The sequence below is a fragment of the Talpa occidentalis genome, unplaced genomic scaffold (assembly GCF_014898055.3).
Source record: "Talpa occidentalis isolate TD23 unplaced genomic scaffold, MPIMG_talOcc4v2.1 talOcc4.14, whole genome shotgun sequence".
Classification (NCBI taxonomy): domain Eukaryota; kingdom Metazoa; phylum Chordata; class Mammalia; order Eulipotyphla; family Talpidae; genus Talpa; species Talpa occidentalis.
Window position 1 is genome coordinate 64,713,437 of NW_023601433.1, and position 26,545 is coordinate 64,739,981.

The 26,545-nt window shown below is 36.6% G+C and overlaps 1 protein-coding gene across 1 annotated transcript; it reads right to left on the reverse strand.

The window, feature by feature from the left end:
• Positions 1 to 185: 185 nt before the first annotated feature.
• On the reverse strand, positions 186 to 20,214 carry HACD1 (3-hydroxyacyl-CoA dehydratase 1). Its single transcript, XM_054694678.1, is given in 9 exon segments — positions 186 to 360; positions 2,819 to 2,997; positions 6,154 to 6,275; positions 8,723 to 8,811; positions 8,887 to 8,905; positions 9,076 to 9,193; positions 16,446 to 16,646; positions 16,648 to 16,829; positions 20,122 to 20,214. Coding segments are annotated over 9 exon segments (1,086 nt in total). The 3' UTR covers positions 186 to 277.
• Positions 20,215 to 26,545: the final 6,331 nt, after the last annotated feature.

The window sequence follows — 26,545 nt, forward strand, 5'->3', positions numbered from 1 at the left end:
AAAATATTTAATAAAACTAACGAAAACTTTTTTTGCCAGGTAATTACTTTGCTAATATCATCACCTACCCTGTAGTTGATAATATTTGTATAGTTCTTGTAAATTATGAACCTAGTGCAATGGGAAGACAAATACTGGCAAATACCTCATCTCAAGTTGTATTTTAAAAAATAATACAATCCATAATATTTCATAAAGTTGTTTATTCTTGTTATTAAAACTTGGACTCAAGTAATCCTGGTTATTCTGGAAAAAGCACCTTGTTTGTAGAGATCATCTAATCATCCTTTTCTACAATCACCTCTCCATGAAGCACCTTTCTTCTTTGACGTAACATGTGAAAATAGAGTTGTGGAAACACTTAATTGAAAAAAAGAAAAGAAGATAAGTGAGTGTTTAAAATGATTTATACTTAAAAACTACTAAATATGGCAAACGTTGAGAATAAGCACATCATATACCACTGCCACCCCTCAATATTTACAGAGCTTGAGGTAAAATTACAAATGGAAGCCTGCTAAATATTTTTATGCCATAAACTTGGAGGATTTTTTTAAACAAACTTACATATCTTAATATACTGTTATAATGACCTGGAAGGCTATGTCTGAATTCAGACTTCTGTAATTCTTTGGAATCATGTGCCAGAAGGTTCCAGCTCCAGTAAAGCTGTCCCTCTGTCCCTTCTCTCCATTCCATGGGCTCTGTCTATACCATGAGGGGTCCCATCAACACACGTGTAGACATCACAGGCCACACATCCATGCTTTACCCATACCCTCACAAACAGCTGTTCCTTGGCCACCCCTTGATCTCAATAGTGTGACTATTGGTAACATGAGAATAGATTAGGGAAGAGGCCTAAGCAGTCCCTACATGCACACTCTGTACTATTTGGGTGGTACAAGTCACTGGCTGCAGGTTTCCACAATGTGACCAAGAAGAGGAATTTGGGGGAGTCTGTGTGGAGGCATGGTCAGTGAAATGCCAGAACAGGACCCTCTAAAACAGGACCCAGTGCAGAAGCCCCTCTTGGTTGGGTTTAAGGGTAATCTGCTATAACAGAAAGAAATGTTCTATGTATTAAAACAGTTATTTGTCCTGTCAAATTTGGAGACTTAGCTGAGCCAATGCGAACCAGTGCTTTCAATTATAGTGTCAATATTGTGGATGAACAAAACATGAGCTATAAACAATATAAATGTAAAATATCTCTGAAAAAGAACAGGATAACCAAACCAATGAAGCTAATGACAAAATAAGCTCTGAATATCTGTTCAGGCAACTTTGTGTAATTTTTTTAGAACTTAGCTCAAACAGAATGAAAATGCACAACAGATTTTATCTTGTTAATGTAGGTGCTACTTATATTGATAAAAGTAACCATCATGTTATACCTATGGACTAAATATATGTCAAATACGAAATTAAAACTGATTAATTATAGCAGATACTTCTACATCATTTTGAGCATTCAAATTCTGGCCTCATATACTTAGCTGGGTGATTATTTTAGCAATTCACTTAGCCTCTCTAATCTATAATGTCTTCACTGATAAATAATCCTTGGACTATTAAAGATACTCTCCCAAAGTACCTTCAGTAGTTTTAATTAGTTAAGTAAAATTGGTTATTACTACTAATATTAATCAAGTGGTAAATATCTCCTTTTCTGTCTGCCAGCAAGTGGCATTTTTCAATAATTTCCAGCATGGTGAGCTGAAAAGCTATTGGGTTTCCATAGAAATAGACCATAGATTCATTTGTCATCTCAGAGGAAGAAGGGAACCTGATACCTAGGCCAGTAACTGATCTGACTGACAAAGCAGCAAGCTCTGGCCCTGCTTAAGGCCTGGTGCTGCTCACGAGATATCAGGAAAGCTGGGGCTGTCCAGGAGCCTTGCAGAGGGCTTCTCAGCGTTCTTGTACTGGCTGCGTGTAGTGATGAGAGTCAGACTGCAATAGTAGAAGATGAGGGGAAAAACACTGCATGACCATCAAGTCGATTTTAACTTTGGAGAAGCTAAAATTTTGAGGCCTCAAGGGTTGGCTTAATTATATGCTCACCTCCTTCAGGTATTTTGTGTCAGTGTGGATTTTTAGATTCTATAAACTTTTCATTTCCCTTTTTCCCAATGTACCTCAGTCTTTAATTTTACTGAGAAGGGTAAAAATAAAATAGTCTTAACTTTACCTTCCTATTTCCTGCTAGTGACTATCAAAATTTGACCTAAAAATATACCATTAGTATTTAAATGAAGCAATTAAAGCCTCACTAATTTACTGCAACTGTTGAAAATTGATGAGAAATTAATGAAGAAAATTAGCAGCAGTGAAGAATTACTCAAAATATTTTAAGAGGGCTCATTATTTTCAGGTACACACAACAACACAAATATGACAAAAAAGTACTCTTTGATGATTCTTCTTAAGTATATGCTTAACAAATACATAGAAAAGACCTGCAAGTTTCTTGGATAAAGTACTTTTATTTGGACTCATAAGCCTAAATGTTTGCAGACAGTTCACTGACACATGCTTTATTTTTCCTTTAAAAAAAATAAAATCATACTAACCTTTTAAAATAAGTTTAAAAATGCAATCATTTGCATAGATTTACTTTTTTCTCATAATTAGGAAATAGTCTTTTTTGACCCACTCCTCAATTACTTCAAATTACAAATGAATCGGTGATCAAAGTGAGGTTTTGATGTATTTGTAAGCCACTATGTCCCTTGCTTATTAAACATATTATGATATCTTTTCCCAAACTTTCCTATAATATGCTATATCAAAATATTAATAAATATATACTTACATGGTATATATGAGGCCATGGTTAGAAGAAGAAAATAGTAGTAGTCAAAAGAGACGTTGTATTTGTTAGGAAGTCGTACTGAAAACATTCCTGTTTTCTTCACATATGGTAAGGCAGCATATATTGTGAGAAGTTCACCAGCAACTCCGACAGGATATAAGATGATAAAAAAGTTATATCTGGAGAAAGAGAAACCTTAGAGAATTATTTTTCTAGAAAAATTAATGGATTTTATCATAGTTCTTTTGCTATTCTTGCATTTAAACTCAAAAATTCTCCTTTCTATACATATTTATAAAAACCTCACTTGAGGTTATTTTTTTCTACTTAAATCATTTGTTTATTGATTTGATTATCATCCTTTTTCTTGAAGCAGTTCTGATTTTAAACAGCAACACCATCTTAATAAAATAAGTAAACTGACATTTTAGTAATGAAATAAATTCATATATCTCGAAGTATATATGTAGTTTTCAATGTATTAGAAGATATGTAAGTGTAAATATTCTCAAGTAGCAATTATATAGTATATGTAAAGATTGTAAAGTATTATAAAGGTAATTTCTTTCAAACATAGAAATAATTGATGTTTCCCCCCCCCCCCCCCCGTAGCTATTGATTTACTGATCGAATGCTGTTTTCTAAAAGACCAATTATGATCCTAATTTTATATCTTAATCTTAAAATTACCAGAGTAGTTCTTTGGGCGGGGCATGGTGGGGAACTATTTGTGACTGCTAACTAAAAGAGATTTACTATTGTGGAAAACTGATAATACTACCTGACACATCAGTAGCTACTAATGGTATATTGTATTGTCTAAAACTGCTTTCATTGTAAAACAAGACAAGTTGTTTCCTGAACTCCCACATTAAAGGAAGAGTTAGCATGCTTAAAATAGAGCTGAGAAAGCTCTATTCAAAATCCAAAATCACAAAGTGTTCATTTGGATTGTGGGAATTGCAACCATAGAGTAGGTAGGATATCATTTACACCTACAGTTACAGGAACAGTCTCAAGTATCTGGTGGATTCGGGCAGAACAGCCTCAAGGACCCAAGGCAATGACATTTCTCCATTAAATAATTTTCCTCCAAGGCAAGTCACTACATAAAAGTAACCACAGAAAATTAAGGCTAAAATTTTGCAAAAAGAAAGAAATCAAACTAGTCATATTGTACTCACTTTGTTGGCATTGAGAATTTTTGTAAAGAAAAGTCACATTTGTCAGTATGGCAGAGTTGGAGACAACTACAAAATCACCTTATTCCTTATATACCATGGATATACAAGGATAAGAGATGGGGAAGAGGGGCAGAATTCTTTGCCAAGACAGATTAAATGGTAAAGAAAGAGGAATGATCCTTCACTATCCTTGTTTATTCCCTTCTGGCCTTGGCTATATACCCTCCTTTCATATCACTATTGTGTAGCTATTTGAATGTCATTCAAATTAATATTTTCCTATCTCAATTTAAAATTATACAGTTGAACATTATATATTTCCTTCTCAAATAAAACATTCAAAATTACGTAAGCTATTTTGGTAACTTGGTCTATAAGTTATCTCAACTTTATGTGACTCTGAGATGATTGAGGGGGTGAGAATCACTGTTTTGTAATAGGAAAAATGTCACTCCTAGAATAAGACATTTAAATGCAGTGAAAAATGTTTAATGAAATGGGAACAAATTACTTAATGTATTTGACTCTGTTGGCACTTTAAAAGAGTGCATGTCACAAACTCTCTAAATTTTGAGGCCAGAATGGGAGACTTAACTACCCTTTCATAAAGAGATATAATGCTTCCTTGAAGACGCCTACTTGCCACCTAAAAAAAAAATTGTTAAAGGAATGCATTTCTTGAAATGAAAATAGAAATCAATATAAAAACATAACAATATACAACTACCTATTCTGTGGAACTGGGAACACTTCTAACACAGAATCAAAGTACATTCAAACCATTACAATAGGTTATTTATACATAAGAAGTCATTTTTCAAGTACAGTTTTATATTTGATAACAACTTCAACATTTGAACTAAATACAAATAATATTTTAGTTTTTTTTAATGGGCTGGGCAAATGTATACAGATGGTTGGGATGACATGAAATATGATTATTCATGATTATAATTAACTGATGTGATATAGTATGTGAAAATATGTATTTAATATTTGAAAGATTTTATAATACTTTATTCAACTTTAATGCAATTGACAAATAAATAGTAAATTTAAACATGCAATGGCAGATTTTTGAACTTTTCCAGAAACTTAAGACATGCAAATTATTTCCAAAAGGCAGGCAGATAAAGCATTAAAGATTATTTCTTTCTGCAAACAAATTTTATAAATACAGCAACTCTAAAAAGAACATGTCATGAATTAGCATTTTTAAGGTGCTAGAGATCCAGATGGCAGAGGTCATGCAATGTGGCTTGATAATCATTCTAGGATTAGAGTCCAATCACATTCCACACTAACAACCGTGGAAAAGGCCCAACCACACAGAGTAAGTAAGTTTTCTGGTATAATAAAACCACCCAACCATACATAAGTGGTCCTGCAAACTTCTTATGACAGACAATATGTTCAAATTGAAACTTCAAATAATTTTATTATATGCAAAATTTTTAAACCACAAATGTCTAAAAAGAAGTGAAAAATTTTTGAAAAGCCTGAAAGAATACAGATCACAATTGAATATCCTTGTGTAGAGGGATTAAAAGCAACTTTAAAGGTACTTGCCTCCTTTGTATTGTATTTATACATTCTATTTTATGTTAGAACACATATTAATCCACGAGTTATAAAAACTTCAGAGAAAGAGTCAGGTTTTTAACATGGGGGTATCTGATGCTATTTAAAGATTATCCTAAAATAATTTAGGAATGAATCAACATAAACATCAAAGTTGTAAAAAACAAAAATATGGTTAAAAAATTGCTGATAAGATCTCAAGGCAGTATTTATAATAGTAGAGACTAGAAATAATCTAAATCCTAGCAAAAAAGAACTAATTCAGCCATGTATGAAATATTGTACAGCATTGAGTTAAAGACCTATATCTAAATATATTTCTCTGTTTTACTCAGGATACATTTTCATTCATTTTGCATTGATTTCACTGTGCATATATATATATTATGATTCCCCTCTGATCACTGAATTAAAGCTTCAGACCACAAGTTAGAATGCTGCTAATATTCAAAACAATAATATCCTGACGCTGTGGGGCTAAGACACAAATTTTAATTTGCTGGTGTTAGCTCAGCACAGAAAACATGCACGCACAGGACTGTGAGAAACTAAACTGCAAGACATCGCCACCTGGCCCATTTAATGAAGTATGGCAAGTGGTCGAGAAGACTGAATGTGTAGAAGGAATAGCGAGTGATCTCTGTCACAGTCCACGCGACCAGAAAAAGCACCACACTCTCTTCATTCTGGATCTGCAGGATTACAGAGAAATCCACAGTGTCGTTCAACCCAGAACTCATTTTTCCCACAAAGATATTTTAATGATTTATCTTGTTTTTTATTGTAGTTGGAATGTCTGAGTTAGACAAATGCAAGCCAGAAAATTTTATGCAATCACCATTATATAATTCATCCAAAACACACAATTTAAATATGTCCTATGCGCAGAAATGATCAAATATTTACTTATCTCTCTCTCACACCCTTTACTTAAGCCAATAACTCAACCAGCTCAGGGCAGCATTAATCCCTCGACACAAGGAGGGGAACAATATGACCTTTCCACTTTCTATTCATTATCAAATCACACCCATCCTACTGTGGCACTAACTCTTGAGTCAGCCCACTTGTCTTTGGTCCTGAAACTGCTATTTTAATTCAGGCCTTCTTATCTTGCTTCCAGACTACTGTAAGAGCCTCCCAAATAGCCTTTCTTCTCTTTCTTCTCTTCCTGGACGGAAATTTTCCCTTAAAAGCAAAACAAAAAAGCAAGCAGACAAAACCCAAGTTGAAATGGCTACTCCTGTGATTTAAAAGCTTCACTGGTTCCTTGTGGCTAACCAGGAGAAAAGGATAAAATCCTACTACCTGAATATGAAAGTCAACCTGCTTTGTAATATGAGCTCAGAAATCTCTTGAACTTTATCCACAATAACTCAATACCCCACCTATTCTGGCAATACTAAACTATATTATATCCAGAAAATATTCTGAACATGTGTCTTTATACATGCTCATCTTTCCAATTAGAAGCTAGCCCCTTCTAATTTCCCAAACTCTTTCTCATCTTTTAATATGCACTTAAAATATCATGCCCTCTGCAAAACTTTTCCAAAACCCTTCCTCTCACCCTGAGCAGTTACTGGTTCACCTTCCTTGTTCTTACAGCACTTTGTTCATACCTGTAACATTTGCCAATCTACATTAAAATCCATCTGGCCAACCTTGGGTTATCTATCACTGTACAATATAAACATTCCTTCATTCCCTACGGCAAGCTAAGTCCCTGCACTGCAATGAAGATTGGGTTCCGTTTTTCAAAGCATTAGCATTAATACAATGAAATAATTATTTGCGTAACTGCCTATTTAATCTCTCTCCTACTGTAGGCTCCACAAGAACCATATTTGTCTTACTAATAACAGATCCTAGCACCTTGGGTTCTCTGCTCCCTTGAGGACTAGCCACTCTGGCTTCTCATTAACTTTTCTTCAGTTAATGTTGGCCAGTGTTCCTTTGTCTTTCTTGTGCCTCACTCTTCAGTCTTGGAGGCCTTCGTCCACCTATCAGATTCATTCACTGTCTGGAATAGTTGCTCTTTTATTCTATTTGCTGGACCCCTTCTTTTCAACTATTTTCAACTGACTAAAATGTTCGGCTTGTGCTCACTGCTATCTGGAGAGCAGTCACTGGTTAGGCACCAGGTGGACTAAGCTGAACAGAAGATACCAGTTAAGAGGACTCAAGTGCAGAGTAGGAAGGAGACCACTGAGAATGGAAAGCAGAACTCTGAGGAGTAGGAAAAAGACATCTGAGAAATGGAAAGGAGGCCAGACATCTGTCCTCAAGTGGACAAAGCCACCAGCGGTTGTCAAGGTCAGGGGGGCCCTTCTAGGGAATGTTCTGTCAAGGGTTTAAAAGGCCCCATCCTGGGCCTTCAAGGTGGTGCAGCAGTTGAGCGCTGGGGATCCCTGGCCGCAGGGCGAGGGTCCCACATGGTGAGCAGACCTCTCCTGCCGCCCGCTGCTCCCCTCAGCAGTGTATTTCATCTGCCTGTTCTGCTCCCCGCTCTGGCTCTGGTGAATCCTATCACCCTCCCGCACTTCTGACTGTACCCAGTGCTTGTATAAATAAATAAATCAATCTTAAAAAAAATAAAATTTTAAAAAAATAAAAGGCCCCATCCTGTCATTGTAAGCATGGCATTTATTTGTCTGCAAGAGGTTAAGTCGTTAATTAGATTCAGGTCTATCTCCTGCCATGCCTCAATAAATAAAAATGCTTATTTTTCCCTAAGTTCTTTAACCCTTCTAACTTTTAGTCTTTTTCTTATGGCTGTTGCTAACAATGATGCTGTTTTTTATGGCTGTTGCCACTCAATGATGAGGAAAAACTGTTAATACTGACAACTTCAATTTATATAATCAAAGAGAATGTATAATTTCAATAGAAAACTTTTAGTTAACTATTTGATAGAATATGAATGTTTAATTTTGAAAATAGGAAAACATTATAGAAGAGTACACTATGAATAAAAAATGCCAACATTTGCTTGTGTTTCAAAGTCACGCTGTTAAAGCATTCTATCAGTGCTCAGCGGTTCTGCTTCCTGAAATATATCAGTGTTAATAGTTTCGTTTCCAATTAATATGGAACTGTTCCTGCAGGTTAAAGTAGAGAACAAGTTCATGCCACTTACTGGTTTTATACTGTGAGTAATGAGCCACACCATAAAGATTCTGGAACTCACTTGGACCCCAGTCACAAGCACAGACGTAGGTACAATTCCTTTAAGAGAAAAACCAGTCAGCCACTGTCCTAAAGACAATTTATACTAAAAATAAAAATTAAGTAGAAACTCACCAATTAAACAGTGGACTATCTGTAAACAAAAACAAACAAAATTTACAGATCAATAAAATCCCTGTCAATATTGGTATCAATAAATCTATACATGATATATAATCAGCAACAGACTTTGGTCAACAAGTAAACTTTCAAGTAAATATTACAACAACAACAAAAAAAAAAACAGTATCATTGTAAACTTACCTCAAGCAAGGCAAATGTCTGGAAAAATTTAAGCGTCTTCTGAATATGTTTATATACACCTTTGTGTGTTCCTTTTTCCATATAAAAGCGTACCATGGCAATAGCTAAAACCAACCACCTAGGGAGAAAATAAACATATTTTATAAAGTCTTACAAAATAAATAATGAATAATACTGATCACCCTAAAAAGAATTGCCTTAATTTATATAGTAATAACGTGTAAGCTTAATTATGCCTCATTTATTATTGTACTTTTGAAAGCTCCAGGAAATACCATTTTTATACTGATGTTTCAAGAGGATGAATGAAACTATTTGAGACAAAATATATAAAAAACATGAAACAATGTCCATTGTATTTCTGTATTCAGCAGATCATCTGACAGACTGAAAAAATTAGGTTTAGGTACCCAAAATGGGGTTATTATAAAGTATCTAATAATTATATAAAGAGTTCTTAAGGCAAGAAGCTATATATGCATAAATATCTATTTCACAGAAATATACAGTATATATTTATATCAAATTATAAGTTAAAATCTTTAGTAAAAATCATTATTCAATATTTCTGTAATTTCCACTAAATGAAAACTGTATCATAGAAAGGAGAGACAGAGTATCAGATATGGACCTACTTCAAAGAGCTTGTTTTAAAAAAGGAAGAAATAACACACCTTCTCTTTTCAGCTTACTTTTACACATTAAATATACATTCTGTTTTGTGAGTTAACAGTGCTTAAAATACAAGCTACTGGGCCTCCCCTGTGGCACAGTGGTTGAGCGCTGGGCTGCGAAGCTGTCCGCAGCCTCTGCAGCGCCAGTTCAATCCCAGGCCGACGGCGAGGGTCCCACATGCGCCCAGACCTCTCCTGCCGCACCCACTGCTCCCCTCAGCAGTGGATTTTGTCAGTCTGCCTGTTCTGCTTCCCGCTCTGGCTCTGGTGAATTCTCTCACCCTCCCGCGCTTCTGACTGTACCCAGCACTTGTACAAATAAATAAATAATTTATTTTTTTGTGTGTGGGACCGTCGCCAGAGGCCAGGGAACGAACCGGCGCTGCAGAGGCTGCGGGCAGCCTCGCAGCCCCAGCGCTCAACTGCTGTGCCACCAGGGGAGACCCAATAAATCAATCTTTAAAAAAAAAAAAAAAAAAAATACAAGCTACCCCTGTAGAGACTAGTTTCTTCACCCAACCAATCTCCAAGAGTCATAGATCATTTTTGCCAGCTTCCTTGCAATTACAAAAGCACTTCTGAGTTTAAAGTGTTGTGTCACCTGTAAATTTTTTAAATCTTTAACAATACACCCATGGAAATGAGTAGGTTTTTAAATGAGTGGTCTCCAAAATGTCTAGTTAATGGTATGTAAAATCACTTTCTTTTAATCAAGACATGTGGAATGAAAAATGGTCTATGACTAAAAGACTGCTGCAGAGACACTACTGATTGAGTATGATGAAAATGCAAGCAAGACAGACTCAGAAACTAATAGCTTGACACTTGTGCTTTTGGAACTTCTTAGCACAAATGAGGAAGATTTTTATTTTGTTCACATCTGCAGTTTTATTGGTGAAATTGTCTTTAGGGCAATGGTTGGCTTATCAGATGTGATGAGAGGTCAGGTAAATTTCTCTAACAATCACAAAGACTTCTCAAATGTAATCTAAATGACAATAACTAACAACGAAAAAATATACTTCAGAGTACAAGCTATTCTAGACATTGTTCTAAATGCACAGTTAACATATTAATGGTGAATCCATATAATAACCTTGTGAAGTACAGAATACTTATTATGGTATTTTACTGCTGAGAAAGAAGGTAGAAAGGGCACATGGCCAGCCAGCTGCAAACAAACCCACCACTAGGCTCAATTTATGCTCCTGAACCTCCCTGCTGTGTGGTTCGGTTCTATAGTGTATACTATACCTTGAGATATTAATCATAATGATTAATGTATTTAAATTACAAGCCCATCTAAAAAGTTATATAGAGAGCTGTTGTTCATATTTTAATTGATAATAGTATGCTATTAAAAAGTCTGAAGGCTACTGCTTTTATATGAGACAATCACCATGTAAAGACATCAAGGGACTTATCCCATCTTCAGTTAAATTAATAGTTTAGTTTGAAATAGAAACCCAAGTTCTCCTAACCCCAGTCTGTTTTCTTTCCATTATACCATGCCTTTACTGGCTTCAACTGGCAGTTTCACCCTGCATGAGAGCCAATATTGAATTAGTTGCTTAGGATGTTAACCTGGATAATGCTATAGTTATCTTCCGGTTTAAAATGTTTTGATTTCATTATCCTCAATTGTCAAGACCCTCTTACTCCTTCCAATAAGGAAACAAAGTTTAATAAGATGTTTTAATCCACATCTTCCATATACATGTCTTTTTTTTTTTTGGCAAATCCAATTTAGATTTTTATAAAAGATAAATTTGGGATATAATTATTGAGCTACCAAAAATGCATCAAAGAATTTGTTAGAAAGCAAGTTTTCTACATTTTTTCAATAGCATTATATAAAAATCCATGTATTATAACATTATAACAAATTTTACTATTGTTCCATAGGTGGCAGTGTTGTGCCAACTACTATAGTATAATACCAATCACTAAGTTTTCTGAAATGAAACAAATTAATACTCTGGAGTCAGAAAGAACCATAGAACTGTACATGCTAACCTTTCATGTTTTTCAGTAAATATAATCAGAAGCTAATCTAATCAGTGCTTGTTTCCTAAATCCATCAGCATGAGGGAGAGTCCCTACAATTAACTGACTTTGAACTTCCTCCATGCATCAGTTTAGTAACTGTAATAAAACCAAAAAAAATTCAAAAGAAATTGGAGCTCCTATTATTAGGAATCGTTTTCAGGGAATTTCTGTTGTGGTTGTTTTAATATGCCAGAACAATTGATTACCCAAATACGAAACTAAAGCGATATATCCAATCTTTTATTTAAAACAAACAAACAAACCTCTCTTTGGGAAATATAAACATATGTTCCATATGTACAAGATTTCTTGCTTGCTTGCTTGTTTCATTTATTTATTCAACTTTACGTTCAACCTTTATTGCTAAGCCATATATGATGCTAGGAAATTAGAGAAAAATAGGGCATAGTCCTTGTCTCAAGGAACTCTGAAATTACCAAGTGAAGACAACAGAATAGTGCTTCAAGAGATACATGCCATAACTTAGTAATAAACACAGAGGCCTTTTCTTAGGTTTCTTTGGCCACATGAAAATATGCTCAATATTATTAATCACTGGAGAAAGCAAAATAACAAAGAGATTACATAATACATCTATTAGAATATGTGAATTATGACAAGTGGCCATACCAAGTGTGCTAAGGTTGTGCAGTAATTGGAACTCTCCTTCATTGTTCGTGAGTACATAACATGGTACAACCACTTTTTGGAAAATGGCTTGGCAGTCTCTAAGAAATCAGCCATGTGACTAGCATAGAGACTAGTCATTCCACTTATAGGTATTTACCCAAGAAAAATGAACGCATCTTTGTATCCCTACAAAGATTTATACATGAATAATCACTGTTTTATTTATCACAGAGAAAAGTGGAAGGAACCAAATGTCTACCAAGAGATGAATGGATAAAAAATTGTGATAGATTCATACAGTAGATCTACCCTCCTTAGCAATAAAATACATGGCTATACTTGACATTTTGGGGGATGTCTATGCCTGAACCTTAGATTTGGTGTTCCAATAATGTAAAGTACGTATATCTCAGTTTCTTCTTCTGCAAGAAGTTCATTCTTAAATTAACCACTGGGAATAGGAATTATCATTTTGAAATATCCACTAAGCAGTTCATATCCATGGTCTCTTTATTGCCTAAAACAATCTAGCAAAGTAGTTGTGTTGTTCCAGTTTTACAGATGAGAAAACTCAAAGTCTGAAGGGTTAAATAACTTAAGTTATCCAGCTAACAGGAAGTGAAACGTAACCTTTATTAGCACCTCCTTGTACTGTTTAATAAGCTAAAATCCAACTATGTTAGCAAGTTATTTAAGGCCGTGTGTGGCTCAGGATACCTGTCCATCTTCATTCCACTCCCTACACTTCAGGGCCACTTGTCTCAACAGTACAGCTAGCAGGTCTACCCAAATGCATGCTATTTCCTTACCCATACCTATTAAATCCTATGCATCCTTCAAACCTTTATTGAAAGATCTACCCCACAAAACTTCCTCTGATTCTCCCTACCAGTTGGACCAGACAACTCTCTAGAGCCCTTATTTCATTGATTATTTCTTTTACTGCAATATACAAATGCCCCAAGTTACACTTCTTCAAGGATAGGATCTAAATTATTTATGTCTCTTGCTTGACATAAATTGACCTAGGAAAATACAGACTCAAAGTATTTGTCAAAATAAAAGAGAGAAATATGCTTACTTTCTTGGTCAAGAACCCTATGAATAAGTGCTGTAAAAGACCTCATATCCTTGAAAGGTGTAATTCTACTCTTGGGAATTCATCCTAAGCAACTAATTCAACAGAAATCATAAAAGCAAAATATCACTAGGGATATGATTTAATCCATTTGTACATCAACTCTCTTGTGACCAAAGAGCATATTTATGAAAGCTCTATAGAGACATCTGATAGAATATTAAATGAAAATAGACTATACAATAGAGCAGATACTATAACTACAATGTTTTAAATATGAATTCATTCAATAAATATTTGAGTGCTTCATAGAGCTTACATTCTGGCAGGGAGACAACAGACAATAAACAAGATGAATTAGTAAAATCCATTCTACAGTCATAAGGCAATAAATGAAATGGAGAAAAATTAAGTAAGCAAGGGGGATAAGGCACATTTGTGTGGGGACGGCTCCCTGAACAAAGACAGCCAGAGAAAGCCTCTCTGAGAATGGCAATTAGCATGAAAACCCGAAGGTTAGATACACATACAAAAACAGTAACACAAAATGAAAGGTTGTGCCTAAACTGACAGAATTAGTAAAGTTTTTCTTATACTTATATAAAAATGTTATTTATTAAATATTATTTTACTATTTTCAAAACTATTAGAAAAAAATGAATAAACACTCCCAGGTTGTGTTAAGCAAGTTAGCTGAACAAAAGAACCTCAGTTAATCCTCTTCTGTACACTCCATTAAATGTTTATATTGGTGTTCCACTTTCAATACCACAAGGTATCCAACCTTATTTACTATTCCACAACATCACCCTCAAATTAAATCAAGAGACTATATGTGCCAGGCTGTCTTGCATCTCATGTCTGTTTTTAAAATTTTGCATATAAAATATCGATCTCCTAAATATGCAAATCCTATTCCTTCTTCAAATCTCAATGTCTCTTTAAGAAAGCCCTTAAAGACTTGCATGGACTATTACTCCATTGCAGTTACCCATGCCATTAATCAGAGATGAAATGGTAAGGGACCTTCTCAATATAGGCAGGGAGACAGAAAAGTTTCAGGCAGGCAGTAATTTGCTGAGGAGGGCTAGAGAAAGGAATGAAATAGAAGAATACAAAAGAGGGGACATTTAATTTTGTTCGAAATTGGGTAGGATACCTAGAAGACATCAAAGAGGCTGGTTTGCTTAAAAATCATGAGAGAAAGAGGTAGACACTACACAAAGAGTGAACAGTCCTGAGCAAAGATGGAGAGAGCTGTGAAAATAAAAATGCGTGGTGTAATTTTAGGGCAACTCTGTGGGCATCCTGAGTCAGAGAGATTTCAAAAGCAATTAAACTAGAAAGAAGAAATCAGGGAACATATTGCAAAGGGCCGTGAATGACAGGCAGTCTAAATCTCTTATACTATAGTGGAGGTACTGGGGAATCATGGAAGGTTTTAAATGGAGTTATGCACTCTTATTTTTAAAAGGGTAACTTGGCCTTAGGGACAGTGGACTGGAAAAGGAATGGACAGCAGATCAGTTCATTACAGCAGGTGTTCCAAAAATGTTTATCAATTGGATTTGACAATCACAGAGGGGAAATAGTTTGTCTCAACCTCTACTGTATCTAAATGTAGCAGGGCATGGTAGGCACTCAATTGTCCTCTAGTAGTTTTGAATGTATTAGTTTTCTCTTGCAAAATTATAAAATTTAGTAAAGCAGAAAGGTAAAGGGAGTAGGATGTTTCTGGAGTCAGACTACCTGGGCTGAAATCCAAGTCTAACACTTGCTGGTTGTGTGATCATGAGCCAGTTACTTAACTCCTGTGCCTCAGTTTCCTACTCTGTCACTTGTAATATCATGTACCCCTCAGAGGATCATAGTGGACTAAAAATGAGGGTGTAGCTTTACGGTAACCAAGACAGCGCCTGGCAAGTAATCCTCAATAGATATTATATTACCTATGAACCATATCTGGTGTATGCTAGGCATGTAACAGGTAGTCAGCACTGTGTCCAATCAGTTATTAAATCATTATGGATCACGTTTTTCTGTAAGCCCCAGAAAAGTTAAAAATATTAAACTGTCACATTTCTATCAGTATTATTTGATGAATATGATTTCATGAATAATGGGAAAACAACTTCTTCAAAGACAATACAATTTAGAACAGAGCATCTTTCCAGCAGGTTTGGAAAATCAGTTGCAACAGAGGTAACTGTGCCAGCTCTTTGAAAAGCGATACCAATAGTCATTGTGTAACCTTAACTTGTAAGTCACACTGCAGTGGGGTCAGAAACAGGCTGGACACCAGTGCCAACCTCCCCCTTTCCTGGGGACCACCCTGTTACACCATGCTCCGACTTGGCGGAGTTTTAAAAAAAAAAAAGTCGTCCCAAGTAAGCAAGTCTCCAGCATACTGTCGCTTAAAAAAAAAAAAAAAATCACGGTCACACTAATAGTTAAGAGAACTCAGCCCAGGGATCCACAGCAGGGGGAAATGCACTCTAGCGGCCAGCCGCGGAGGAAACCAGCGGGGACAGCTCGGCTCCCGGGTGGCTGGACACCGGCGCTGCAACAGCGGCCACAGGCCCCGCATTCCTGCTCGGGTCTATACTTAACCTCCGGCCCGCGCCCCGGGGCAGCCGAGCCACGCCGTGCACCGTATTAGGCAATGCCCGGGGCGCAGGGCCCGGCCCCCCCGCCCTGATCCATTCAACCCCGGCGGCGCGGCGGCGCCCCTCCCCCATGGTCCCGTTCGGCGCCCCCCGTGGGCCTCGAACCCCCAACGCCCAACCCTCACTGACCCTGGCGCGCCCGCCCCGGGGCTCCCCTGAGGCCGGCCCGAGCCCCGCGCCCGGCGGGCTCCCCGCGCGCGGAGTATCTGGGGGCAGCCGCGCGGGGAGGGCGCGCGAAGCTGGGGAGGGCGGTGAAGCTCGGGGCGCACGTACCCCGCGGTCATGGCGATGTTGTAGAAGGTGAGCCAGGCGGTGGCCAGCAAGCCCAGGCGCCGCCTCTTGCCGGTGGCCTCCCTCTCCTCGCCGGCCTCCGAGGAGCCGCCGTTGCTGCCGTCCTCCTCGCTGGACGCCATGGTGGCCGCGCGCCCGGGGAGGGTGGCCGAGAGGGGCAGGGGAGTGGAGGGGCCCGGCTCAGCGCGCAGAAGCGCCGCCGCCCGCTGCCGCCGCCTCGGGCAGGCGCCCCACGTGCAGCACTGGGGGTTCGGCGCCGCCCGCCCCGAGGTCTGCAGGGGGAGGAGCGGGCGCCCCTGGCCGCAGCCCCGCCCCCGGGAGCGCGCAGGTCCGGGACCTGCCCCCAGCTCTCCGCGCGCGCGGGCTCTGGGGGGCTCGGGAGACCCCGGGTCAGAGCAGAGGGCGGCGGCGTAAGAGCGGTTAGCACCAGAACGGGTCTGCGGGCGTGCTGGGGAACTCGTCTTGGAGAGTCGCGGAAGATGTGTTTGCACCCTGGCAGCCTGCACCTTGCTATGCATTTAATGGGACAGACGGACAGACGGAGCACACCTGAGCTTGGGTGTGGCCCTGTGGCGCCCTGTCTTTTTGAGGGTGTTTCTGGTGTGAAGACAGCTAGTGGGATCTTTCAGCCAAAGGCTCATTAAGAGTTGCCGGGACATTGCATGAGTTTTTCTTTTTTGATTGCTGAGTAATATTCCATTGTGTATATGTACCGAATCTTCTTGGTCCAGTCATCTATTTTGGGGCATTTGGGGCATCTATTTTGGGGCATAGTGCTGCTATAAACATAGGGGTGCAGGTGCCCTTTTGAATTAATGTTTCTGTGTCCTTTGGGTAAATAATGGATCATGCTCCGTGAAATAAGCCAGAAAGAAAAAGAAAAATACTGGATGGTCTCACTCATAGCAGGAATTTAGAAAACCTAAAAAAGGGGCCAGGAAAAAGACTAATTATGATAAAAAAAAAATCAAAATCAACAAGCAACTATAAACCAGAGACATGGGGGCGGGGGTGTTGGGCAAGAGGAGGGATTAGGGTCAAAATAAGGGGGGGTGGGAACTGTATGGGGAATGTAACCAAAATGAGAATGCATACATTGTGCAAAAATGAAAAATGATGTAAGAATTATATAAAATAAAATACATTTTTGAAAAAGAGTTTCTGGGAAAGAAGCATACATCATCTTCCCCTTCCCACGTTCAGCGACCTGTAGGGTATGCATGGGGGCTAATAGGATTGGCCCACTTGTGCGGATTTCTCTGGAGCAGGTGTTCTAAGGGCATTGATTTCAATGCAAGACAGAAAGCTAATGTTCAAGTGCAGCTAGAGGGAAAAGGACGTGACAAGATACTGTTGGGGGAAAAGGATGTCCTAAAGCTAATTCCATACAGGCTTTGTGGACTCCACCCCCACCCCAGGCCAAAGCCAAAGACACTGGGAACTCCAAATCCCATCCCCACCAAAGGGAAGGTAGCTGGGATCTGAGGGTGGGGTTAAGCAGCCAGGTTGATATAAAAGGCAGACACGTGGGCTTTGGGGGGGTCCCCCATTTTGGCTCTCCACCAGCTCGCAGGGTCTGGCCAGCTCTGAGAGTGACTTTGGATTTCCAGGTCGTCGGATCGGGTAGGACGCATTAAAGACTTTATTTCCCTATTTTCCCTATTTCCTTTTCCCTTGTAAATAAACCTTTTATTAACCTTTTTTGTGTGCCTGTAGTGGAGTATTAATAAGTCCCTTTTAAGCTCATGGGTGAGGACCCACAGCCAGGAACCCGTTCAATATCGGGGCTGCTCTATAACAATACCAAAGGTGGAACATTTGAACTCATATAGGCACCTTACAGGCTAACAAGAATTCTTTCCCATCTGTTCTCCCCTCTGTCACTTTCCTTTTCCCCGTGTGCCTTCGAATACTTAAGCTTTCACCTAATAGCTCTTCCATCTGAAGCCACACAGTTAAGAAGGCAGGTTCTGGGGTCACATTAATTCAAACTCCAAATTCCTGGCGCCCCCGCTGTGCAAATTTGGGCAACAAACTTCTCTGTGTCCCAGTTTCCTCAATGGGAATAATTTAAAAACTTAACCCGTAGGGTTGTTGTGAGAGCTAATGAAACAGTCCCTGTAAAACGCAGGCCTGAAATAGTTTGAGTTACTCAAAATCAGCAGGTTAGCACCATTGTGGTGATACGGAAATCCCTTGATCCACAGAAATTTTGGGCAGGCCAAGGGTTTTCTGGTTTTGGCAGGAAATACCACCCAGCACCTCACAGACCTCATTGTGTACCCTTCTGAGGATACCGAGTCATCCCCAAGCAGAGGAGGTCAGATAACTCACCAAAGGGGTTGGGGTCCTGGTTCTAAGCGCAGGGCAACTTAGATAACTGCTCAGGGCAACTTAGATAACTCTGAGGAAAACATTCCAAATAGGAGAAGGAGACAGGAGGGACATCTTTAAATGCCCTGAGAAGAAATGACTTGCCAACAGACTTGTAAAACTGTTTCTGTAAAAAAGTGAATATTTACGATGTACTGTGTACAAACTGATGATAGCAACATTGATGAAAAATGAGGCCTGTCGTCAAGAAGCTGATCGTGCTTTAGAGATCACTTTTGAATATTTGAAGAATGAGTATGACTCCTACAGACAGACTGTAAGAGGATTTTGCAAGTTAAGGGCTCACAGTGAACTTGAGGGCAGGGAAAGCAAAAAAGCATGAAAAAAAGTGAATTGTATAGTTTGACTAAATCATGAAAATATTAGGAGGGAGAGAGAATTGAAGTATATTGAGAACTAATATATTTTAAAAAGCAGTAATAAGCTTCTGGACATTTGTGAGCAGGAAAATCATATTAAAGAAACTTCTTTCAAAGGTTAATTTGGCAGCAGTGTATTGAATAAATTGGCATGAGGGGACACAGGAAATCAGATAACTTGTGATCTAGGAGAAAAGTAATAAAGGCCAGCACTAAATTGGCAGTCAGTTTCAGCATAAAGAGGGGGATGAATAAGTAAATACACTGAGACACAATAGAAACAAAATTGTCTATTTGCCAAAGGAAGGGACCATAAGATAGGGAGAGATTGGTTGCCTATGTGATACAGACTCTCTATGAAGCAGTATCTGGTTGTGAGAGAATAAGGAATTAAGGAGATAAATGGAGGAATTATGTTTCAGAAAATAAGGAGATGCTTCTTTCTCAGGCAAGAATAAAAGAAATGGAAATGGATATATTTTGAGATAGGCAAAATAAACTTGAGGCAGGTCACCTAATTAAGCTTGAGGTATCCTGAAAGCAAAGACGCTTTGGAATAGCATTTTACATATAACCTTGTCTGACTTCTGAAAGAACTCATTATTTTCTCTAAGCATTTGCACTTGTTTAAGTTAAAAATTGATACTTAGCATCAATTCTCAGAACTCTCTATTATAATGTGAGCTCAGGAAAGCTGATCAAATGTCTCTTAGTAAATATCTGTCACCAAAATCCTCCGATCCAGTCAAACAGTTCTGCTCATTGTCCATATACTGATCAGGATAGTCCATATACTGATTTGATCCAATCTCCATTCCTTGCACCTCACTAAACTGCTAACTGCTATTTTCCATTCTTTCTTATTTGCTTAAATCTCATTTACTTGTCAAGGACACATTTAATACCAGTTCTTTCAAGTGGCTTTCCTTGAATACTTCATGTTCGGTCCTCGTTTCCTTCCCGGTTCCAATAGTTTGTACTGAAAATGTGTCATCCATTTCAGCAATTAATTGTATATTATCTTCTGCTTTTACTTAACTTTTTGTTATGTCTGTAAGGAGTAAATGCATATCAGAAATCATGAACTACATTTTTAGAGTTACTTCTCCAAAGTCAATTAGTGTTTTACAAATTTAATAGCATTACCGATATATAATGGATAGCCAGTAAAGTGCATTTAAAATGTACAGTTTAATAAATTTTGACATGTATCCTCTGTGAAATTATCACCCTAATCAAGAGAGTGAACATATCCATTATCCCTAAAAGTTTCACCTATCCTCCTTTTTAAAATTCCTCCTATCCTGCCCTACTTCCCTTTGTCTTGAGGTTGTCTCCAGGTAATCACTGATCAGCTTTCCATCACTACAGATTACTTTGTTTTCAATAATTTTATATAAATTAAAACACACATTATTATACTTGTTTTTTCTTGGATTAATTCGCTCAGGATAATTATTTTGAGCAGGATCAGCTTCCTGGGTATGTGACAGGTATTTCCCCACGAGATCCTAAGTATCCCTCACTTGCTTTAATGTTCTACTGTCAATGTTTTGAAATTCTTAATGATTTATAAAAAAGGGAGCCCATATTTTCATTTTGTACTGTCCTATAAGTTATGTAGCTGGTCCTGAATTAGAGACTCATCATGTAAAGTATATATTAGTAATTTATGCTATTTTATTACTGAGCAGTGTTCCATTGTATGTATTTACAATTTATCTGTTCATGTTTAGATATTTGGGGGTTTTGCAGTGAAAAATAAATAACGTGTGAACATTTTTTGACAAATCTTTGTACTGAGCTATGCTTTCATTTCTCATAGGTAAATACTTAGGGGTGGAACATTAGACCATGTAGTAGTTACACTTCTAGCTTTTTTAAAAAAATGCTAAAATGTTTCACAAAGTGGTTCAACCATTTTACATTCTCACAACCTATGTATAGGAGTTTCAGTTGTTTCACATCCTGACCAACCCTTGGTTTGAATTTCATATACTCTAATTGGCTTGTTGTGCTATCTCATTGTAGTTTCATGTACATTTCCATATGGACTTAAGACTTGTTTTCTAATGCTGAGTTACCTTTCATGTGCTTATTTCCCAATTGTACATTTTCTTTGCTTCAGAGACTGTTCAAATCAGTACCCATTTCTTAGTGGTCTGATTGTACTCTTATTACAAAGTTTTGAGAGTACTTTATAAATCTGGACACAAATCTTTTATCAGATACGTGATTGAAAGATATTTTCTCTTGGTTTATGGGTTGCTTTTCATTCTCTTAATAGCATCTTTCAAAGAGCATGAAGTCTTAATTTTGATGAAAGTTCTATTTATCAATTTGTCTTCTTTGATAATTCTGTTTTTGGTGTTTTATCTAAGAATTCTTGCCTAACTCAAGGTCATAAAAGTTTTGTCTTCATTTGAGGGTCTACATTCAGGTCTATATGAAGTTTGTGTCTTTGCTTATAGAGACCCAAATGTTACATATAATTTGCTGAAAGTCTATCCTTTCTGCACTGAATTTCCTTTGTAAAATTGTCAAAAATCAGCTGTCCATATATATAATGAAGTATTTCTATAATGTCTATTCCTTTCCATTGATCTACTTGTCTACTTTATACCAGTGTCATCCTGTTTTGATAACCCCAGCTTCATCATAGATTTTGAAATCAGGTAGGGTTAAGGATAGTATTAAGTGATGATTAATGACACCAGTGAGCTGCAATGTATTTTTTTTTTTTTTTAGGATGTAGTGATAAATCATGACTAAGCCTTATTTCAACAGCATGAGTGCACTATCACTACTGTGAAATAATTTTTTTCTGTATTCTTTCTAATTGTTTTCTTCTCTGATGTTCATTATTGCCTTTTTTCCTGCTTACTATGGGTTTCAGTTGCTATTGTTTCTCTGTCCTCAAAGCGAAATTTAACATCGTTAACTTGAGACTGGTCTTCTTTTCTGCCATATGTGCTATACTATCAATATCAGCATAAATACTTCTTTAACAGCTTATAACACATTTGGACATGCTGTTATCATTAGCATTCCACTCAACATATTTTCTAATATCCATTTTTATTCCTCCTTTGTGTGACTAGAAGTGTGTTCTTTAGTTTCCAAATATTTGAGAACTTTCAAATAGCCTCCTGTTATTTACTTTTAATTCAATTCCATTGAAGTCAGAAAACATACTTAGTTTGACTTTAATCCTCTTATAATTATTAATATTTGGTTTACGGGGCCTCCCTGGTGGCACAGCGGTTGAGCGCTGGGTTGCGAAGCTGCCCGCAGCCTCTGCAGCGCAGGTTCAATCCCCGGCTGCTCCTGGGCCACCAGGGGAGGGTCCCACGTGGCTCGCAGACCTCTCCTGCCGCCCACTGCTCCCCTCAGCAGTGTGCTTCGGTCCTTCTGCCTGCTCTGCTCCCCGCTCTGGCTCTGGTGAATTTTCTCACCCTCCCGCGCTTCGACTGTACCCAGTGCTTGTATAAATAAAATAAATAAATCTTTAAAAAAAAAAAATTTGGTTTATGGTCTAGAATATAACCTATCTTGATAAATGTCATGTATACTTCAAATAATGCAAATTCAGGTTTCATTGGAGGTAGTGTTATATCAATTTTAATTAAGTCAAGTTGGTTGATAGTATTAATCAAGCCTTCGACAGCCTTGTTCTTTTTCTGCTTGTTTTATCACCAGTAAGACAGGGGAGTTGAAATCTCCAAATATATTTGTTATCTATGTTTCCTTGAAGTTCCATCAGTTTTTGTTTAATGTCCCTTGAAAATCTGTTTTTATAATCAAAATCGTCTAGATTTGTCATGTTCTCTTATTTGACTGCTTTTTCATGATGAAGTGACATTTGTGTCTCTGATAATATACTTTAAACTGAAACCTACATTGTTTGATAGTAATATAAGAATTTCAGTTTTCATTAGTGTTAACTAATGAACCATTAGTTAACCATTGCATGGTTCATCTCCATACACTATGACATATTCTGATATTTATGATATTACTTATAGATTGCCTAATAATGTTTCATCTCAGAAACTGTATATATTCTTCTTGGGTGATGGATATTTTTGTATTCTACTATGCCCCCAGTATTCTGTAAACTTTAATGACCTTGGCCTCTTGGATTCTTAGCTCTCTTTCTTCATCTCAAAGAGACCAACTCTCTGTGCCATGCCTGGAAATTCTATCCAGACAGAAAGATAGAACTGTGATAAGGCTCACTTCTTTTTTGCCTCATCTTTCAAGGATCACTGTCCTTTGTTACCTAATAGCCAGTATCTTAAGAATTGTTGTTCATATATTTTGTCCAGTTTTTCAGTTGCTTAAGACGAGAGGATAAATACATCTGTTATACCATCTTGACCAAAGTTAAAATCCAAAAGCCTATACTCCTTTAATTGTTCTCTTGATTTTAGTATTGTCTAAGTCAACCATTATAATATTGAATAGCAGTGTGAAAATGGGCATTCTGCATTATACCATCTTCATTTACCTTTGAGGAAGATGGTATCTCTAAGTTTTTTTTTAAGATACTCCTAAGTCAGGTTGAAAAAAAAAAGTCTCTTCTAGTCTTAGTTTGGGAAGGTTGAGTTTTTTTGGTCACAAAGGCTTTTGAGTTTTGTAAAATGATTTTCTGTACCTACTGAGATTTTCATATGGTTTTTCTCTTGTATTCTATTAATATGGTGAACTGTGTTGATTTTTAAATAATAAAATAATTATATTACTGGGATGAACTCCACATGGTCTTAATGTATTTTTTTAAAAAATGTACTGCTATATTTAAATTTCTATTTTTAAAGGACTATAATACTTATGTTAAAACGGATATTGTCTGAAGTATTCTCATAATGTTTTGTTTGATACTGGTATCAGGGTAATGTTGTTCTCATAAAATGAATAGGAAATTGTTCCTCCACAATGTATTTTCTAAAAAATGTTGTATAAATTTTGTATTATTCCTTCCTATATGTTTGGTAGATTTAACTATTGAGTTAATGGTCCTGAAAAATTTTATGGGATATTTTTTACTAATAATTTAGTATCTGTTATTGATATATATCCTATAAGGTTTTCTGTTTCTTCTGGATCATATGGTCATTTGTATCTTTGATATATGTTTTTTCATTTCACCTATGTTGTCAAATTTATTGACAAAAATTTAAAAAACAGCATTAAATGATAAATTTTTAAATTCCTGTAATGTTTTAATTAATGTATCTGAAATCACATTGCTACTGCTATTCTTGATAGAGTAAATTGTTTTATTTCATTTCCTATGACCTTATCTTTATTATTTCCTTTTTTACTATTTTAATTTTTTTCTCTTTTTAAGGTAGAAGTTTAGCTCATTGATGTTAGATCTTTCTTTTCTAACACCTTAAACATCTTTCTTTTCTAACACCTTGTTCATCAAAGCATCACTTTAATTGCATCTCACAAATTCTGATTGTTTTTGCTTTCACCCACTTCAAAATATTTTCTAATTTTTCTTAGACATATAGTTTATTTAGAATTATATTGTTTAATCTATACATATGTTGGAATTTTCCATATATTTTTCTGCTATTGGTTAGCAGTATCCTGTTATATTTTTAAGATGTTTTAGTCAAGAAAAAAATCTAATTTTATCCTTTAAATTATATTGAGTTAAGACCTAACATTTTGTTTATCTTTGCTAAAGTTGTGTGTCCACTTAACAAGAACATTTATTGTGCAGTGTTAGGGTGAACCTTCATAAATGTCAAGTAGGTCAAGTTGTTTGATAGTATTTTTGAGTCTTCTGTGTAATTACTGATTTTCTATTTGATCTATTTTTTATCTCACCATGTTGCAGAGGCAACAAATATTATGGATCTCTATATTCTATGTAATATATATCTCTTTCCTATTTTCAACCTCTATTATTAGGTAGATACAAATTTAATCTTGTTTTGTCTTGGTGAAATGATTCCTTTATCATGATGAAATGCCATTCATTATTCCTGGGAAGTTTCCTTGTTTTGTATTTTGTCTTATATTAACATAACCAGCAGTTTTGTTTAGATTAATGCTTTATGTATATTTTTTCAATCCATTTATTTAACCTATCTTTCTCAGTATCTTTAAGATGTTTTTCATACACATCATATAGTTGGGTCTTGCTTTAAAAAATCCATCTCTGCCTTTTCATTGGAATGTTTAGACCTTTTGTATTTAATGTACCTTTTAATATGGTTGAATAAAAATATCACTATACTGCCTGTCCAATCTGTTCTATTTTTTTGTCCTCTTTTATTTCCTTCTTTTCAATTCTTTGAATTTTTGAAAAAGCTCATTTATTTCTGCTATTGTATATTTATATCCCTTTGTTTTTCTTTTTCCATATACTTTTGATATATATTTTTCTCCTACTTTCATCTTTTTATAAATCCTTGAGCATACTGACCAAAGTTATATTACCTTTTAATACATTTATGTGTTATTTCAACCATTTCTATAACTTCCAGTTTGTTTCTATAGACTGTTTATCCTACTGGTTACTGGACATATTTCCTTACTTCTTCATGTGTTCACTAATTTTTAATATAGTCTAGTCACTGTATAAATTATATTTTTGAGAGTATTTATTTGCACAGAGAGCATTCATTTCAAAGTCCATGCTTTGTTCTGCCTTTCCTTTAAGTTACATTTCTCATCTTAATCCTTTCAAGATATTTTTTAAACTTTTTTTGGAGATGATCTCTGTTCTCTACCACTAAAACATTTCATTTTGTGGGTATTTACAAATACCTAGTGCATTCAATTAAATATCTTCCCTCTGGCTTTTCAGAACTTAAATGATAACTGAGCTTGTATGATTTCTTAGGATTTTTTCAAATCTTGATTTGCTAGCAGTAACTCTTTCCCTGAAAGTTCTTTACCCAGATTTGTAGAGATTTATCTTACTCATTCAGTCAAAGTTTCAAGGGAATTCTTGTACAAATTTCTGAAATTCTTTCTCTGCACAGCACTCTCTTGGTACTCTGTGCTCCAAATTATAGTCCTTTAGATTCCCAAATGTAGTAAGAACTTTTGGATCTTTTTTGGGGTTCTTTCCTGTGTGTCCAGAAAGCGGACTCCAGGCTGACAACCATGTTGATTATAAGGCACGGTATTGCTATTACAGTTTAATGCTGTTTTCCTATTTTTGAAACCAATTATTTCCATACATTTTGTCCTGTGTTCTACTTGGTTATGGTGAAAAGACAAGTGTAGATCTTGTTGCTCCCTCATGATTGTAATGAAAGTCACAGTGTATTTCTTTGCTACATTTAACAAACATTTATGGAA